General features: G+C 43.3%; 1 protein-coding gene across 2 annotated transcripts; it reads right to left on the bottom strand.

Annotated features, from left to right (window-relative positions):
- Positions 1-3,336: 3,336 nt before the first annotated feature.
- Positions 3,337-15,051, bottom strand: CD59 (CD59 molecule (CD59 blood group)). Of its 2 annotated transcripts, none has more exons than XM_038404841.2 (4): positions 14,922-15,051; positions 10,107-10,190; positions 5,388-5,489; positions 3,337-4,397 (listed from the first exon to the last, which is right to left on the bottom strand). In XM_038404841.2, the coding sequence occupies exons 2-4, from the start codon at positions 10,186-10,188 to the stop codon at positions 4,201-4,203; spliced, it is 381 nt and encodes a 126-aa protein (XP_038260769.1). In that variant the 5' UTR covers positions 10,189-10,190; positions 14,922-15,051; the 3' UTR covers positions 3,337-4,200. The 2 variants fall into 2 exon arrangements, with proteins under 2 accessions (XP_038260769.1, XP_038260768.1); XM_038404840.2 differs by lacking the exon at positions 14,922-15,051 and adding an exon at positions 13,695-14,092.
- Positions 15,052-17,721: the final 2,670 nt, after the last annotated feature.

Genomic DNA, 17,721 nt, shown 5'->3' on the forward strand with positions numbered 1-17,721 from the left:
AGCATTGTTTTAATGTAGTGTTTTGTGTGGAATTCCGTAGATTATTAAAAAGCAAACTAAAAAAAAAACACCCCAGAAATTCCATCATGTGGAACCATATTGATTCCTATATGGTTCATTAGCAGGTTGAGAACCTTTAGATCTACCACACAGACTTCTGGTACTACAGACAGCAGTAAAAGATTGTTATGCTTTACATAGACTAACCGTCAGAGGGAGACAAGGCACAGTTATCGTCCCAAAGGAGATCAGGTTGGTCTGGCACAATCTACCTTTTGTAAAATCATGTTGTATTTTATCCCAATTACCATTTACCTCTGTGTCCTTAACTACTTTCTCTTCAAAATTTGTTCCAAACCTTGCATAGACTTGAGGTCAAACTAACAGGCCTGTAGTTTCCTAGATCATTTTTTGTTCCATTTGTTGTTTTTGTTTTAAAAATAAAAACTATATTAGCAATTCTCCAGTCATAGGGTACGACCTCCCAAGTTTACAGAGTCATTAAAAAATCTTGCTATTTGTATTCTTTCAGTACAATTTAAAACAAACAAAAAGGAAGTATATCTTCACCCAATGCACAGTCAAGCTGTGGAACTCTTTGCCAGAGGATGTGAAGGCCAAGACTAGTAGGGTTCAAAAAGGAACTAGATAAATTCATGGAGGATAGGTCTATCAATGGCTATTAGCCAGAATGGATAGGGATGGTGTCCCTAGCCTCTGTTTGCCAGAAACTGGGAATGGGTGATAGATCATTTGATGATTACCTGTTCTGTTCAGTCCTTCTGGGGCACCTGGCAGTGGCCACTGTTGGAACACAGGATACTGGGCTAAATGGATCTTTGGTCTGACTTAGAATGGCCATTCTTATGTTCTTGCAATTCCATGTGCCAGTTCCTTTAATATTCTTGGATGAGGATTATCTAGCCCCCTTCCCGCCCCCATTTAATCCCATTAAGATGTTTGAATTTGACTTCTTCCTCAGATGTGGGAATTTCTACCTACATACCCTTGCTGCCATTAGCCACCCTACCACTATCTATAAGCTCTTGATTCGCCTCATTAAACAAATAATTTGCCTCCATTTTTAGGTGTTGGGCCATGTCTACATAATTTTTAATCTCCACCCCATCATCAGCACTTAGTGGTCCCACTTATTTTCTTATTTATACAGCTATAGAATCTTACTATGGCTTTAATTCCCTTTACAAGGTCCAACACTGCTTGGCTTTTGGCAGTTCTCACTTTATTCCTACACTTTCTGACCACCCTGCTGATCCCTTCCATCTTCCATTCCTTGTAGGGTTTCTGCTTTTTCTTAATCACCTGTTTGAGATGCTTTGCTCATCTTGTCTGCTACCCTTCCCTATGAATTTTTTCCCCTGGCTTGGGATGAAGGCTTCAGACAGCTTCTGCAACTTTTACAGAGTAATTCCAAGCCTCCTCCACATTCAGATCTTGAGTTCTTTGGTCCAGTCCACTTCCCTAATTCCCTTCATTTATTAAAAAGTTAGCTCTTTTGAAATCAAGGACCCTTGTTGCAGATCTATTTTTGTTTATCCTTCTATTTAAACTGAATTAACTCATGATCACTCAAACCAAAGTTGTTCTCTACAGCCAGTTCTTCTCTGAGGTCCTCATTGCTTACCAATATCAAATTTAAAATGGCCCTTTATGAGTAGCATTTGTCCACCAATCTATATCTGGGAAGTTAAAAGTCTCACAAAAATCACACTATTCCCAGTATTTATTTCATTAAAAACTTTAAAGAGCATTTGGTTTTTCTTCCCTCCATGTTGCACCTTACCTTTGTCTTCACTGAATTTCATTTGGTTGTCTATAGTCCAGTTCCTCAATTTATCAAGATTCCTTTGAATTTGAGCTCTATCCTCCAAAGTGTTTGCAAACCAACCCTTCCCCCCCCAGCTGTGTATCATCTGCAAATTTGATCAGGATGCTCTCTATTCCTACATCCAGGTCATTAATAAAGATGTGAAATAATACCAGACCCAGGAGAGATCCCTGTGGAACCCCACTTGAGATCTCTGACCAATCTGACATCCTTCCATTCACAGTGACTCATTGTTATTGGTTAAACAACCACATAGGTATCCATTTAATAGTAGCTCCACTGAGGCCGCATTTCTCCAGCTTACTTATCAGAATGTCACATAGGAATTCAAGGTATATTAGGTGTCATATTCCCCCTCTCCCCTAAACCATTTACTATGTCAAAGAATAGTTTCAGAGTAGCAGCCGTGTTAGTTTGTATTCGCAAAAAGAAAAGGAGTACTTGTGGCACCTTAGAGACTAACAAATTTATTAGAGCATAAGCTTTCGTGAGCTACAGCTCACTTCATCGGAATGCATCCGATGAAGCACGCTGTAGCTCACGAAAGCTTATGCTCAAATAAATTTGTTAGTCTCTAAGGTGCCACAAGTACTCCTTTTCTTTTTATGTCAAAGAAGGAAATCAAACTGGTTTGGCTAGATTTGTTCTTAGTAAATGCATGCTGGCGCCTCAGGATCACCCCTTCATCTTCCACGGCTCTGCTACACTGCTCCAGTAGCTTCCCAGGTCAGGCTGAGGGAGCTGTCGTTCACCAACTCCTTCTTTTTCCTTTCTTTAAAGATGGGCACATTAGCCCTTCCCCAGTCCTCCAGGACCTCTTCTGTCATCCATGAATTTGCAAATATTGCCCATGGTGCCAACATTTCTTCAGCTAATTCCTCCAGGAGCCTGGGGTGAATACATGAAGCCTGGCTGGCTGGCTTGAATAGGAGTAGAGCAGTACTATCACCTTAGGCCTCTGTTAATGCAACCCAAAATTGCATTTGGTTTTTTTGCAACAGTATTATAAGATGATGCATTTCATTGTAGCAAGAGCTCTTTATGAATGAAATGATGCAGGAGGCCTAGCACACAAGGAAAACACCCAGCTTCTGCTGGATAGCTACCCAGGACAGTGGGCTAGGGAGGGGAAATGTAGTATAGCTGCAGTCATTAAGTCTATGAATCATCTTATCTACAGGCTAAAAACCTAGCATTGTGGACTGGTATACAAGTTGTAACATGGACTGTGGAAGTGATAAGGAAAATTGTGCAGGTGGCCCGTGTATTACCTTATAGTGAGAAAGATCCCTTCCTTTATATAAGCCCCCTGCACAAGTCTTGACATTTCTGTAGGGCACTACAATTCTCACATTTGGTAAATAAAATATGAGCTGTGGCTGGTTTAATCACCACACATTACTGCTGAATCTGAATGATCACAGGAGTTACAGAATGGTTTAAGTGTAGAAATCATTTGGAAGGAAAAAAAAATAAAAAACTTGTGATCAATAAGGAAAATCATGGTGCCTTTACAATCTGTTCAAAGACACAGTAGCCAAGATGAAGAGTAGTGGGTAGCATAGGAAACTCTAGATGTCAGAGATTAAAGATCTTGAGGATCCAAAAAAAGGACATTGATAGTTCACTTCTATCCTTCTCTAAGTGTATTTACAGTGCTTTAAGAAAGGAAAAGAGTAGACATTACAGAAGTTCTACAGGAATAAGGGACTGCAAATAAGACTGCAGATATCACCCCAGTCTGAGTAACTACGCTTTACAACAGAACAGACTGTCAAGAGTCATTTCATGTATAAGCATGCAGTGCATTAGCTACAAAGCAGTACAAATACAATTTTGGCAGTTAAAGTGTTATACCAAAAAGCAACCATAACTTCTAATATGGTGAGTTAGGTGCATTTATTAAACATATTTTCAAGCAGAAACAATAACATAAGAAAATAAAGGAAAAGCTGATGATCAATACCAACAATAGTCTTACTGACTTAAAAAAGTGGCTTACACCTCTGAAGGGCTAGGTAACATTGCCACAACTGGAGTGTAAAGGACAAACAACTCGGATCAGAGATGTGAAACTCACTGTAAGCAAGAGAAAGAATTTACTCCAGATAACAGAGAATTATAACTTCTATCAAGAACCTGCAGTTATCTACCACTGTAGATGTACTTTCCCTACATTTTAACATATAGCTTTTCCAAAATAAATTTTTTTTTCCTATGTCTGCTTTCTCAAACAACACAACAACTGTGCTAGGCGCAAAAATTGTCTACAATAGACAGCATGTATATATGAATGATTTATAAATCAGTAGGTATTTAGGAAAACAAAATTATCCTTTTTCCCCTCCATCTTAAGCGCCAAGTATCCAGATCATGGTCATTATGGAAGCGACGCTGAAGACTGCTGTACTAATCATTGTGGTTGGACTCCTGTTACACAGGTCTTTTTGGCAACATCTGAAATTAAAGCTGTCAAACTTGTATTCATCTTTAATTTGGTTCATGTTGCAGCTGGAATATTTATAGCAATCAGAGAGTGTCTTTTCACCTTTAAAAAAAATTAAAAAAAGTTATGCAAAATTACTAGCTTCCCTGTAGATAAAAACTATTTCACAAGGGTATTCAAAGATACATTAGCTATTCACAGGGATTTCCCCACCTTGGTTTTTGTTATAACAGAATGCTCTTGTTTGGGACATACCAGGGAGAGATGAATCCAAATCAGAACTTATGTAAGAATCTGAATTTCACAGCTGGACTCATTTCAATAGATGGCCATTTTATACACACACACACACACACACACACACACACACACACTTCCCTGAGTTTTGTAGCTCTGGCTCATTTCTCATCCCAAGCACTGCAATCTGCAGGCAAACGGTTCTTATATATTACAATATAAAACCAGCACCAGATAGAGATAACCTTCCAGTGCCCAACCTGGCCAAATGGGATCGGCTATGAAATTTAGGTCCTAGTTCCTGGAATGCTGGTTTGCACTCATCTCTACCAGGAATGCAAAGCAGGGGACAATGCTGGCAGGCATAGAGTAGAAGTCTAAATTCAGTTTCCAAATTGGACTGTACTGAAAATGAAAGTGCTGCATACTTCTCAGTAATGGCATAAAGAAGCAACGTATACCCCAACCCTAAGTCAGTGAATTGGAGACTGTTGGCCTCCCAGCTGGCAGTGCGATTTCCTCCTTTTACAAGTTTCCCCACATACCCACCAGTCAGGCAACAGAGCAGTTTGTTGGCTGCCTAACTGCACAATAGGATCTCTTTTTAAACTATAAAACTATGTCCCCACAGTTGTTGGAACATCCATAGTTGTAACAGTTCAAACTGTATTAATGCACACAATCCTATATAAAGCTGAAGGCGCCAACAAGGACTTCAGTAAGAGTACTTCAGATGGACATTCATATAGACTGTGGAAATAAAACTATTTGATTACATTGGAATAATTAAAATTGAATGAATATAGATTTGCTATATTTATTTTAAGTCTATAACATTTGGGATCGTAAACATACCAGTTTTAAGCAATAGGCAAGAATCAAAGCCACTTCTGCAGGTAATATTGGTCTTACATGGCACAGCAGTAAGTGGACAGTTGTAACACTTCAGCATATATCCTGAGAGAGAGAGAGAGAGAGAGAAGCCAGTTACTAAGTAATAAACTTTCTTCTTGTACATTTGATGTTCTGAAATAAGTAACTTTTCAAGATTATTGTTAGGTCAAAACAGTTATAAATCCCTGAACCATAACCTCATGATAATCTGGTTTAAGTACTGCAACTTTTAGGTCAAACCACCTAATGCTTTAGTATTCTGATTCCCACAGGTGAAGTCAAACTCAGCTCCTAATGCATCCACAAGAGTCCAGGGAGATAGATTTACATAACCGTACTGCTTCCTGCTCCAAACAGCCCGAGTTGCAGCAGTTGGCAGGGACTTCCCTCAGGACCGGTCTCCAACAAGGTCTAGAGCAACTGGAGCTGGATTTAAATAGATCATGTAACTGCTGCTCCACATTGCCTGAGCCTGCAGCCTCCATTCCATTAGCATCATCCTCTTCTCCAATGACATCCGTGCTGCCTCACCTGTCACCAAAATCTTTTACCTTTATCTTCCTTGACCCTTACACCTCCGCCTAGCTCCACTTATCCCACCCCCTCCTCCACCATTACCTTTCCTTTTCTGCTCTCATTATTTCCACCTCTTACCATCCCATCACTTTACCAGTCTCTTCCTTCACTTCCTCTTCTAGCAAGTCCTCAATTTCCCTGCATCTCTTCTTTACTGCCAATGACTTCAGTCCTAATCCTAGCCCTACTGCTTTCACCCCTCACTTTCCCACATTATTCCTACCCTCCCCCTCCTCATGCTCAGTCCTCTGACTTTATTCCAAGCCCATGTCTCTGTTGGAATGCATGCTCCTGTGTAGAAATAAACTAAAACAGCAGTACCACCAAGACATGCATTTAAGTTATTATAACACTCTTCCTTCTTTTCCTTCGCTACCCCCAAGTTGTCCTAAATAAGACTGCACGCCTCCGGGGCATGGACTATGGTCTTGTTTGTTCTGTAACGGCTGGTGTACACTACGGGGGGGGGGGGTGTGTGCGCACGACTCGATCTCAGTTACGCAACTTCAGCTACGTGAATAACATAACTGAAGTCGACATACTTAGATCTACTTACAGCAGTGTCTTCACTGCAGTGTGTTAACAGGAGACACTTTCCCATCAATTCCCCTTGAGCTTCTCAATGAGGTGGAGTACCGGAGTCAACACTAGAGCGATCAGCAGTCGATCCGTCGATCCGGCCAGTATCTTAGACAAGACCTAACATTCCTACCAAAATTTTAACCACTATGGGCCGTAGCGGGCTCTTCCTGAAGCTAAAGGCAACTATTCCCTGCAATCAGATCAGGACCTCGCCCTATAAAAGTATAGACTTTTGTATTAGGGAAAGGTCTCAGATACATACTCAATATAAATCCATTCAGACCTTTCACATCACACTTTAGCATGTTCACCAGCAACATTATTTCCTTCCTCCCTCCCTCAGAGCCCCTCTTTTCCTGCAGTGAAGTCACAATCATAGCCCTTCACTGAACGATCAAGAACAGCAAATGAAGCAGAGATGGTGGCAGGGAAAGCCTTTAATTCCTACCCAAATAGCAATACCCAAAGGCTAGGTCTACACTTCTAGTGGCATGTACAGGCTTTTCATCTGTAGGACACAGATAAAAGGCTCCAGCAGCATGGAAAGGTTCCAGCAATTCCCCTCTGCCAGAGCCTTTCCTTATGATGAGGAAGCAGCTGGACACTACACTGCTAAAAATAACCGCATAGAGATGGGAGGCATTGCTCAGGCATGTAGAGCGCTCTAATCTGCTAAGCTGTGCATCACCATCTACACTGCTACTTATAACCATGCTTGCTGGGTGTGCAGTGTCTGTACTCTAAGTATAGACATATCTTAAGTCCATGTGCCTGTGTTCCCAATATATGCAATATGTTCCTCAAAGTTGCCCTCTGCAAGATGGAGTGTAAGTGCTCCTCTAATCGCTGCACTCTAAAGAAGCTATTTGGAATGGACCATGAGACCATGGAATCAAGTGTCAAGTAATCACTTTTTTGAACAATGGCGCTCTGAGGTTAAAAGAACTAGCTCCTTCCAGGTTGGCAAAGGCCAGTGAGGAAGTGCTGGGCTCAGTGCTGCAGGAAATGCACAGTGCTTCTTACAATAAGAGAAAAGCTGCCAGATAGAGGCCTTGGTACAGTCTAACTGTATGTTCAAAATTACATCATTTGAAGATGACAGTCTGGACCATTACCACCTTGCATTGAGTCTTCCCTTTGTGATAAAGATCATCAAAAAGTTCAGATCTAGATGCCTCAGATTTCCTTGACATTTCAGTCTGAGTCCCATCTTGGGTATGGTGCATAGACTGCTCTCGTTGTGTTGTTGGAGGACCTCTCAGCCACGGATGATGATCAAATAGCTTTCTGATACCAGATGGAGTAAGTGCTTAAGGTACTGCTGATCACAAGGTATCAATGGCATGCTTGTGGATCTGATGTTGGTGTTTGAGCAATAAACACAAAGCAACTCAGAGTTCTCTCAGCTGGAACTGTTGAGTAATTACTCCAGTGACCTGACACACATTCTCTTGGTCAACTTTATATACAAAAAGGTACAAGGAAGGTTAGTGAAGACACATAGATTGCAGTGTGTTTGACATACTGATATCACTCTTTGTGTTTTTATCTTATTTGACCCAAACAGTGCAGCTGAACACATTTCCCAGTGACTGGTTAAATACAGGGCATGGAGGAGAGCAAACTGGCTGAGGCTCAATGCAGCTAGATTGGGGCAATGTGGGAAAGCAGATATGATGCAAGTAACACCAGCTGGAGATGTGTGATACACAATGGATGTACATGTTCCCAATCTGAATTCTCATTAGATTTCTGGTCATCACTGAACGACCAGCTTTTATCAACAGTAAACACGGTGTTTTATTGGCTAGGAGGCTATAGCCTTACCTTTCCAATGTGGATCTTACCAGTTTGAGTATGCCTTTGTCAAAGCAAGACTGGATTACCTGGGACTACACCTTAAAGCCATTCAAAAACAAAAGCAAGTGCACAATGTGGCAACTTGCTCGGTGAGATGTCTTCTCATGTGCACATTCAACCAGTGCTTTGTGATCCAGATGGGCTGATTACTGAAGAGGAAGTGAAAGATCTTGGTATTGCTCTGTAAAGTATTTTAATAACATCCTATTTGAGAGACAATGTCTCTCTCCATACAATACCATACAGTTGAGATCTGCAAGAATGCCTGAGATAGTCCTCTTGGTACACAGGGTGTTGCAGGAAGGATATTTCCTGTGAGGGCCCTCTTGCCTTTTGCTCCATTTAAGACAATTTGCAAGGATCATTTTGAGAGACAGCCAAAAAAATGACCACAGTCTGTGTGGTGATGTATGCAAAATAATGGGGAATTCTTTTTTAGATTTGATTGTGCTGTCTGGATAATAGGTGATTGTAGTGCAATAATTTGTAGGGTTGCTGTTTCTTCTCTTTAGACTGATTTTTTCCAGTTTTTAAATTAACTGAGAAGCACCAATAGTGTAAATTTAGTGATCTTGTTCTTTTCTAAATAAATAAATACTGCTACTATACAACTATGAATGTCAGGGGTTACTGCTAGCATTGGTTAATAGCTACAAGAAGAGATCTGTCAGAAGTTTTTCATTTGTATAGACATGCTCCCTATTCAAACCTGCTTCAGTGTGAAGTCTCTCACTTGAAAGGCCAAGACATAATCCTTTCTTTAATTTGTTGTCAAGTTCATTTTCTCTGGGGCAGGGAGAGGAAGTGATGGGGGAGGGGGGAGTGAAAAGAAGGAGACCAAGTGGAAGAGAGGAATTCCCACTTCCTTCTTGCAAAAGAAAGACGTGGGACTCTCTCTCCCTCCCCTTAATGATAAGCTTTATACATGCTGGCATGTGTGTGTGCGTGCGTGCGCGCTGGCTCTCACCCACCCACCTCTCCCTCGTGATAGAGAAATTTGAAAAGATTATTTTAGTTTTATAACCAGCAATGTATCTACTTCAGAATTAAGATTTTTAAATAAGTGGTAAGAATTAGAACTTAACATTCTATGTAGGATGGTCTCAGAAATTCCTCTATAAATTTATTTCCAAATGCACCCTACAGAAGACAGCTATGTAATAGCCTGCGCCTTTGTTGCTTATCTGGATACAGCCAAAACACATCCTATGCAACTTGGAATTCCATCTATAACAGGTCCATATCCCAAGCTCTTTATCTGCTTGTCCTCGATTTGTGCCATATTAATATTATTCTATTAATATTTACATAATTCAAGCTTAATCTGATATTCTATTGCTGAAATAGGATTCTGTTATTGCACTGGGCTGCAGTTGGTTTGCAATGCATGTTGCATAGAAGATATATATTGGCGGACCTCCGCCACAGAAATCTAGCAAAAAGAGGCATGGCTAAGTTCAGCAAGAGCAGGTGTATGCTTCCCAGGGACTGTGCAGCACAAGGGATCACTGAGCCTACTTCTAGGAAGCAGTCCTGCCATCTGAAGGAAAGTGGTGAGAGGATTCTCCCCCTGCATATTTGCACAGCAGCAGCAGCTAGCTACTTGGGTCTGATGCTAGGCTCATAATTTTCCCTTTAATGTAGGGACTCCAGGATACCTACCAGAACTGCAAAACACAGCCATAATAATGAAGACAGTGAGCAGGATACGGTTTGTTTTGTTCAGATTCATGTTTCTTCCCATATCTGGAAGCAAGAGCACAGTCATGAGTTAGGATTACACTCCTTAGCTTGAAATATTTAATGTTAGGAAAAGATCTACAAAACCATCCGTTATAACAGCAATAGGACTTGGAGATTCGAAATGGGGACCAAGGTGCCAAAGTGGAGATGCTCCCATACCTCACTGAGATGTTGAGGGAATAAATTCAATAATGTGTGCGAGGCATTGGATATTACAGTGCTGTGAGCTATACAAAATACTTCTGATAGTATTGTGAAGGGTCCTGAATGTTTGTTCTAATTATGTGCCCCCCCCATGACAGATACAGATTCTACAGAATCCCAGCTCTCATTAATAAAAAGTTAGTTTATCCTACGATGACCAGATGTCCTGATTTTATAGGGATTGTCCTGATATTAGGGGTATCTTACATAGGACCCTATTCCTTCCCCCCCCCCCCCATTCCTGATTTTTTACACTTGCTATCAGGCTGTAAAGAAAACATTCAAAATGTGAACCAAGTGCAAACCAAAGCAATTAAGTCTACCAAGGACTGCAGCCAGCCTGTCATGGCAAGTTTTCCATCTCCATTCATTTCATTGAATTCTAAAGCCTAATGATGATAGTTAACATTGATACTTAAAGTATTTAATTGCTGATCATTTTAGCAGAAGTGCAAGTGGGTAGGCGCAAAGCTCATAGCGGGAGACTGGAAGTTGCAGAAGGGAAAGGAGGCTGAAGAAAGGAGAAGAGACACAGAAAGGAAGATGGAGAAGGAATAAAGATAATGAAAGGATAGAAACAGCAGTGGTCCTAAAGGGCAGCATGTTTGCCATCACTCAGTTGTGAGGCAGCAATAAGGCACTTAAACAGTAAAATATAGTAACTAGAAAGTTAGCTACTACACAAGAGCCATATCCTACTATAGTAGACCTGGCTGCTTCCTGAGCATCCTCTGGTGGCCTTAGAGTCAGTCTGCGGTGCTCTGCTTTTGTGTTTTCTTTTTCCCCTTAATATACTCAAACACACTTTATCTATTTCCATCCCTTCTTGGGTTCTGCTTTATTAACTTAACCTTCAACACTGATTCCCTTTACTTTTGTACTGGACATCACTTAACTACTCTGTGTCTCAGCTTCCCCTACTGTAAAATGGGAACAATCTCTACCACACAGGGGAGGGATGTTTTTGGGGTTAACAAACAAACAGTTACTAAGGAGCTTTACTTCCTACATATTATTTTATTTGACAACTGGCATACAGCAGGTAACTAGGAAATGAACACAGATCATTCTGTTGCTATGGGACAGGTCACATTTTACGGACTTCTCTGTCCTTTGTGAGGCACCAAAATCAAAAATAAAAGACTTGCAGCACATTCCTGCCTGCCAGCAGACATCCAAGTTCCTATACACTAAGAACAGCAGCATTTATACAGCAGTAGCCTTTGGACTTCTACCACTTTAGCCTGCGTAATGTCACGTTAAAGTCTATGAAAAAATGATGGATCCTCCAAGGACAGAATGGGCCATTTTGATCATCTAGTGCATAACACAAGCTACAGAATTTTACCAGTAATTAGTGTAGTGGAGATAATTATTCTTCCTCACCTGCCTCTCTCTACTGCTTGGAGGAAAGGGAGAGGGGGTGGAGGACTCAAAGCTGAAGCAGAATCATCTCCTCCCACACCAGCTAGCCATCAGCACTCCTTGTTCTGTGGTACACTGTCCCAGAATGTGGTGCAGCAAAAGGGGAACTGCTGGCTCTGTTGTCAAGTCCAATAACTTGTAGTTAAACTATAGCATCTGCATTTAAGGAGTCCAAATGACCACTTCCCTTAGTAATTCATTCCAACGATTGAGGACTTTCATTTAAGAAATTGTATCATTTTGAATTTTTTCCACTGCAGATCTCTTGTCACTGGATTTTGTTAGGCTTTTTGTCTGCTACATTAAGGAGCCCCTTCATATCGTCTCCTTGCATAGAAACTTGCAGACTATGATCAACCTTCTCTTTGATGAGATAAACAGATTGAATTTCTCTACAAAGACTCTCATTGTAAGATGCGTTTTCCAGAACTCATTTTTTCTAGTTCTTCTCTGATCTAATTTTTCAATGCTCTTCTTGAGGTGTGGAGAGCAGATCTAGATGCAGTCACCCAGTAATGGTTTCACCCATATCCTATATAGAGATGCTATCTCCCTAATCTTGCTTGATAATCCTTGGATGTGTAACGAGAGAACTTGGTTAACCCTTCTGCCCACTGCATCACAGTCACTTAGTCACCTACAATGATTCCCGAGTTCTTTACATAGAATCACGGTTTTGTGGGATAGTCCCCCATCTTTTAAATATGGCCTATATTCTTTATCCCTACACATATGATGTCTCACTTGGCAATACTTCAAACATGTTCGATTGTGCCCACTGTACTGAGTGATCCAGACGGCAGGCTCTCTGAGACCAACTGTTGTTACTTTCCACCCACTAACACTGTGTATCTGCTATCAGTTAGCTCAATTTAAATGGATTAAAAAAAAAAAGCTGTTAATTTTGTATAATGCTATTTTTTAAAAATCGGTGTCGCACAAATCAAATGCCTTACAGAAATTCAAGTAAAAAACATCAGTTACCTTTATCAACCACACTCAATCTTGTCAAACAAATGTGATTCTTTCACAAGACATTTTCCCGAAACCATGCTGATTGGCATTACTTATATTTTTGGCCTCTAATTCCTTATTGGCACAGTTCAATACAAGCCTTTCTATTATTTTACCTGGGCTCAATACAAGACTTACCAGCCTGTAATTAGCTTGAGTTATTTTTAAATGGAAAACAAAGTACTGGCACAACACTGGCCTTCTTCCAGTCCTGTGAAATTTTACCAAGATCTATTAAAAATTAATACCTGTGGTCTGGAACCAACTCCATTAAAAAACTCTTGAATACAAGTTGTTGGGAGCTGCTAATTTTAGCATCAACTAACTTTAGTTAAGATGCTGTTTAATATCCTTCTTTGTTACAGCTAGATACATCATTCAGCATTAGCCCAAATACAAAACTGAACAATTCTGCCAGTGTCATTTCATAAGTCTCTGAAGGGTTGGTTCAGTAAAAAACAAGCCAACCGTCTAAATTCATCCTTGGTGAACTCCCCTGAATCAACAGAGTCACACAAGGACGCAATACATCCAGGCATACGTAATGGGAAAGTCAGACATATTTAAGCAATTGACAGTCAACAGCAAAAGATTCCCAGCTTTCAGAAACCTCAGATTTGAATGGTTTCAGAGTAGCGGCCGTGTTAGTCTGTATTCGCAAAAAGACAAAGGAGGACTTGTGGCACCTTAGAGACTAACAAATTTATTTGAGCGCAAGCTTTCCTGAGCTACAGCTCACTTCATCGGATCTGATTTGAACGGCATTCACAGCTGCCCTGGTTTAATGTTCTTTGGCCAACTCGACACAACTGCCAGTATGAACCGGCTCTCTCTTCACACAACTCCCTCCTTTCAAACACATACCTTCTGAAGCAAGCTTCCTGGACTTCATATTGGTTTAGGACAACGGCAAAATAAAAATAAGCCTCAAGTCACTTGACATGCCCAACAACTCTTCAAACTCTATACAGGGAGGGCAGGATGCTGGTCTACAGCTCTGTGGGCTTGATTCCAATTATCTGCTCAAGCGACCGTGATTCGTTTCAATGGGGCTATCCTGAGAGCAAGAAACGCCCGCGCGTTCGAAAGAAGAATCTTGGAAGACTCTTGGCCCTGTCCGAGGTGTGACCGGCCTCATCCCCCTACTCAACCGCCGCGGCGCGCTGATCACCTGTCCGGCATTTACGTGGTCTGGAGCTTTCCGCTCTCAAGCCGCCTCCCACACGCGTTTGGAGCCGACCTACCATTTCTCGTCCTTCGGCTGCGCCGCAACACACTCGAAGGGGGGGGGAAACCCAATAGCGTTCCCAGCCCTGCCGCTTCCAGCTGCTTTGTGTGAAGTGAGCTGTAGCTCACGAAAGCCGATGCTCGGATCAATTTGTTAGTCTCCAAGGTGCCACACGTCCTCCTTTCCTTTGTGCGAACACAGACTAAACACGGCTGCTCCTCTGAAACCTACGGATCTAGGAACAGCTCGGCCCAGTGCCCGAGGCGGCTCATGCATCATTACAGTTGGGGCAGAGTTATCAACCCTACAGCGGCCACCGATAGCCTAAACAAGGAGAGAGGCTACAGTCCCGGGTGCCCAGTCAGGGCTCACCACAGGACTCCCATTTAAGGATCATCGCACGCCAGGGCGATTGCACGCGATTGCCGGACGCCAAGGCAGAGCTGGGGAGTCCGCCTGCCCAGGGCACGGCGTGAATCCTGCCGTTAAAGGAGCCAGCCCTCGAGGCGGCCCTTGGGGGGGAAACAAGCGCTGCAGCCTCGGCCCCGCGGCTGCCTTTCGCGCCCGTCAGGCCCAAACGCGGACCCACGCCCTGCTCCAGAAGCACCCGGAGACCCCCGAGAAGGCGCGTAGCCTGCGGGCGGGGAAGAGCGGGGCGCTGCTCGCTTCTCCCTCCTTCCGCGCAGCGGCGCTCGCCCAGGCGGAGGGACACGGGGCACCGCGCGCGGCCCTGGAGGGAAACGCGGCCTCCGCCGCAAGCGCGTATAATTCAAGAGCCCTCGCCTGAGAGCGAGCCACGTCCGCTGCCCCCCCGCCCACCGGCTGTCAGCACGGGCCCGCCGAGAGCTCTTCCCGACGCTTACGCAGCGGCCTCCGCTCCCGGCCGAGCTGCTGGGAAAGCAGGCAGGTCTGCTGACTGGGGGCGGCTTCCGGCCAGGCAGGCGCCCACCCTTTCCTTGTCTCCTTCCTCCCCGCGGCGGGGAAGGAGGCCCGCCGGCTGCGGCTGGGTGGGGCTTGTTCACACTGACAGTCTACAGCGCTGCAAGTTTCTCTCTCCGGGCTGTGGGGAAAAAAACGCCCCCCGCGAGCGAGGCAAGTTTCAACGCGGTAACGCGCCCTTGTGAACAGCTAGGCCCCCCGCGGAGGTGGGCTTTTCGCGTTGCCCGTGTAGACCAGCCGCTCGATCCCCAGAGCTCAGCGGGGCGATAAGAGGCGGCCTGAGCATGAAATTCTGGAGGCTAGGCTAATGCCAGCTTCTTCGGGTGCTAATGTTATCTTGCCTCTTGCACAGACTCTCTTTTATGGGCCTGATTTGCTAGTAAGGCTATTTTTCCTCCCCTAGAGAAAAGGAATTCAAGCTCTTCCTTTCTGGAACCACATCCTACCATGAGGAATAACTGTCGTGTAATTCCTGCTGTGACAGTTGCTAAAAAGCATTCCTTTCCCGTTTGTCAGGGATCACAAGATTTGGACTAGATTGCTTTGGATTTCGCTTTACTAAGAATGGATGTTGAGGGTGGAGACAATTATATATGCTCCAGGGACCCTGCTTGGGATGGAGAAGGCACATCATTTAAAATTTAAGCTTTTATCAAACGGATTTGCATTCTCTCTGAAAGCAGGGAGGGAGATAATTAAAGTAGACCTGCCCTGATTGTGGAAGTAGAAGCTAAGAGAGTAGAGGAAGCGATAATAAAACAAAAAAAGGGTGAGGCTAGGCAAGGTTTCAGAGTAGCAGCCGTGTTAGTCTGTATTCACAAAAAGAAAAGGAGTACTTGTGGCACCTTAGAGACTAACAAATTTCTTAGTCTCTAAATAAATGTGTTAGTCTCTAAGGTGCCACAAGTACTCCTTTTCTTTTTGCTAGGCAAGGTTGTGTACCTTTCTACCAGACTACTGTGCCCCTTGCAGGAGTCATATTTGTCTTGTGTACCCCCAAGTTTCACCTCATTTAAAAACTACATACATTTTGCATAATGTACAAAATCAGACCTAAAAGTATAAAAGTGTCACAGCACATCATTACTGAAAAATTGCTTACTTTCTCCTTTTGTCTGTATGAAAATGAAGTTTGTACTGACTTCACTAGTACTTTTTTTGTAGCCTGTTATAAAACTAGGCAAATATCTATCTGAGTTGTTGTACCCCCTAGAGCAGTGCTTCTCAAGCTATCTGATGTGGGGGACCGGCAATTTCTTTTTCCAATGTGTACGCAGACCGGCAGCTGATGGCTCGCGGACTAGCACCAGTCCGCAAACCACCACTTTGAGTGGAACTGCCCTAGAAGACCTCTGTGTACCCCCAGGGGTACACATACTCCTGGTTGATACCTGCTGGGCTAGAGCCTTTGGAAATGGGTAGATGGAGTAAAGATTTTTGCAAAAAGGAATTTAGCCAAGTCTAAATAAAAGTGGGAGAACAAATATGCAGAACCAAAACAAAGCTCTGAAATGAAGACAGGCAGGATTGCTGTAAGCTAAATGTAACCCTTCTGCCCATCAGAGTTGGCAGCAACAAGGGACCAGGTTCAGTATCTAGGGGTTCCACTCCAATACACAATGGAAAACTGGCCCAAGCCCCCACCCAGTGACCTGGGACAACTATATACGACCCCCGCTGGGCACCTCCAAGAGGCAATACTTCCCCTCTCACAGAGTCTGAGTGTTGCAAAAGCCTTTTAATAACAGAGAGAAACAATGTGGCATGATGTTGGCTTTGGTCTAGCACTTCTGTTCTGCCCAGCTGCCGTGTCGTGGCCCATCTCATAAGGGGTGCCTACAAATTCCCCCACAGGGAACAAAAGGTTTCTATGCACCGTCTTTATTTGCCATGGACCCTTTTCAGGTTTGATCTTGTAGACCAGCAGATCTCCCAGTTTTTCCATCACCAGGTAAGGTATTGCCTTCCATCTGTCAGCTATCTTGTGTTTGCCAGGAACACCCAAATTTTGCAGCAGACTCTGTCCCCCGACTCAATCTCCTGCAAACGCACTCTAGCATCATATCGATGTTTGTTGCAGTCTGCGTTCTTCCGAGACGCAGAGGTAGCTAAGTGATAAGCATCCTGCAGCTTTTCTCTTAGTCGGGATACATATTGCTGATGAGTTTCATAGCTATCTCCATCCTCTGATACACCAAAGCAAAAGTCTATGGGTAATCTTGGTTTCGCCCAAACATCAAGAGATATGGGGTGACTCCCGTAGCATTGTTCTTTGTGGCATTGTAACATGTTGGCTCCAGGTTGCCTTCTGCTCCGGTCGCAAAGTTCCCAACATATCTAATAGGGTTCGGTTGAACCTCTCTGGCTTAGGATCACCTTGCGGGTGATAAGGCGTGGTCCTAGACTTTTTAATTCCTGCTATCTTCAGCACCTCCTTCAGAAGGTGACTCTCAAAATCCCGCCCCTGATCAGAGTGTATCCGAGCCGGGATTCATAGATACTAAGGTCAGAAGGGACCATTCTGATCATCTGGTCCGACCCCCTGCACAGCGCAGGCCACAGAATCTCACCCACCCACTCCTACGAAAAACCTCACCTATGTCTGAGCTATTGAAGTCCTTAAATCATGGTTTAAAGACTTCAAGGAACAGAGAAGCCTCCCTCAAGTCACCCATGCTACAGAGGAAGGCGAAAAACCTCCAGGGCCTCTCCAATCTGCCCTGG

Source organism: Dermochelys coriacea, chromosome 6 (genome assembly GCF_009764565.3).
Source record: "Dermochelys coriacea isolate rDerCor1 chromosome 6, rDerCor1.pri.v4, whole genome shotgun sequence".
NCBI lineage: Eukaryota > Metazoa > Chordata > Testudines > Dermochelyidae > Dermochelys > Dermochelys coriacea.

Excerpts from the sequence above, each read along its gene's own strand:
- CD59 (XM_038404840.2), bottom strand. The coding sequence starts at position 13,722 with ATGAAGTCCAGGAAGCTTGCTTCAGAAG. Across the intron at positions 10,191-13,694 it reads CAGGAAGCTTGCTTCAGAAG|ATATGGGAAGAAACATGAAT; the intron begins GTATGTGTTTGA and ends TCTTGCTTCCAG. Across the intron at positions 5,490-10,106 it reads GGCTGTGTTTTGCAGTTCTG|GATATATGCTGAAGTGTTAC; the intron begins GTAGGTATCCTG and ends TCTCTCTCTCAG.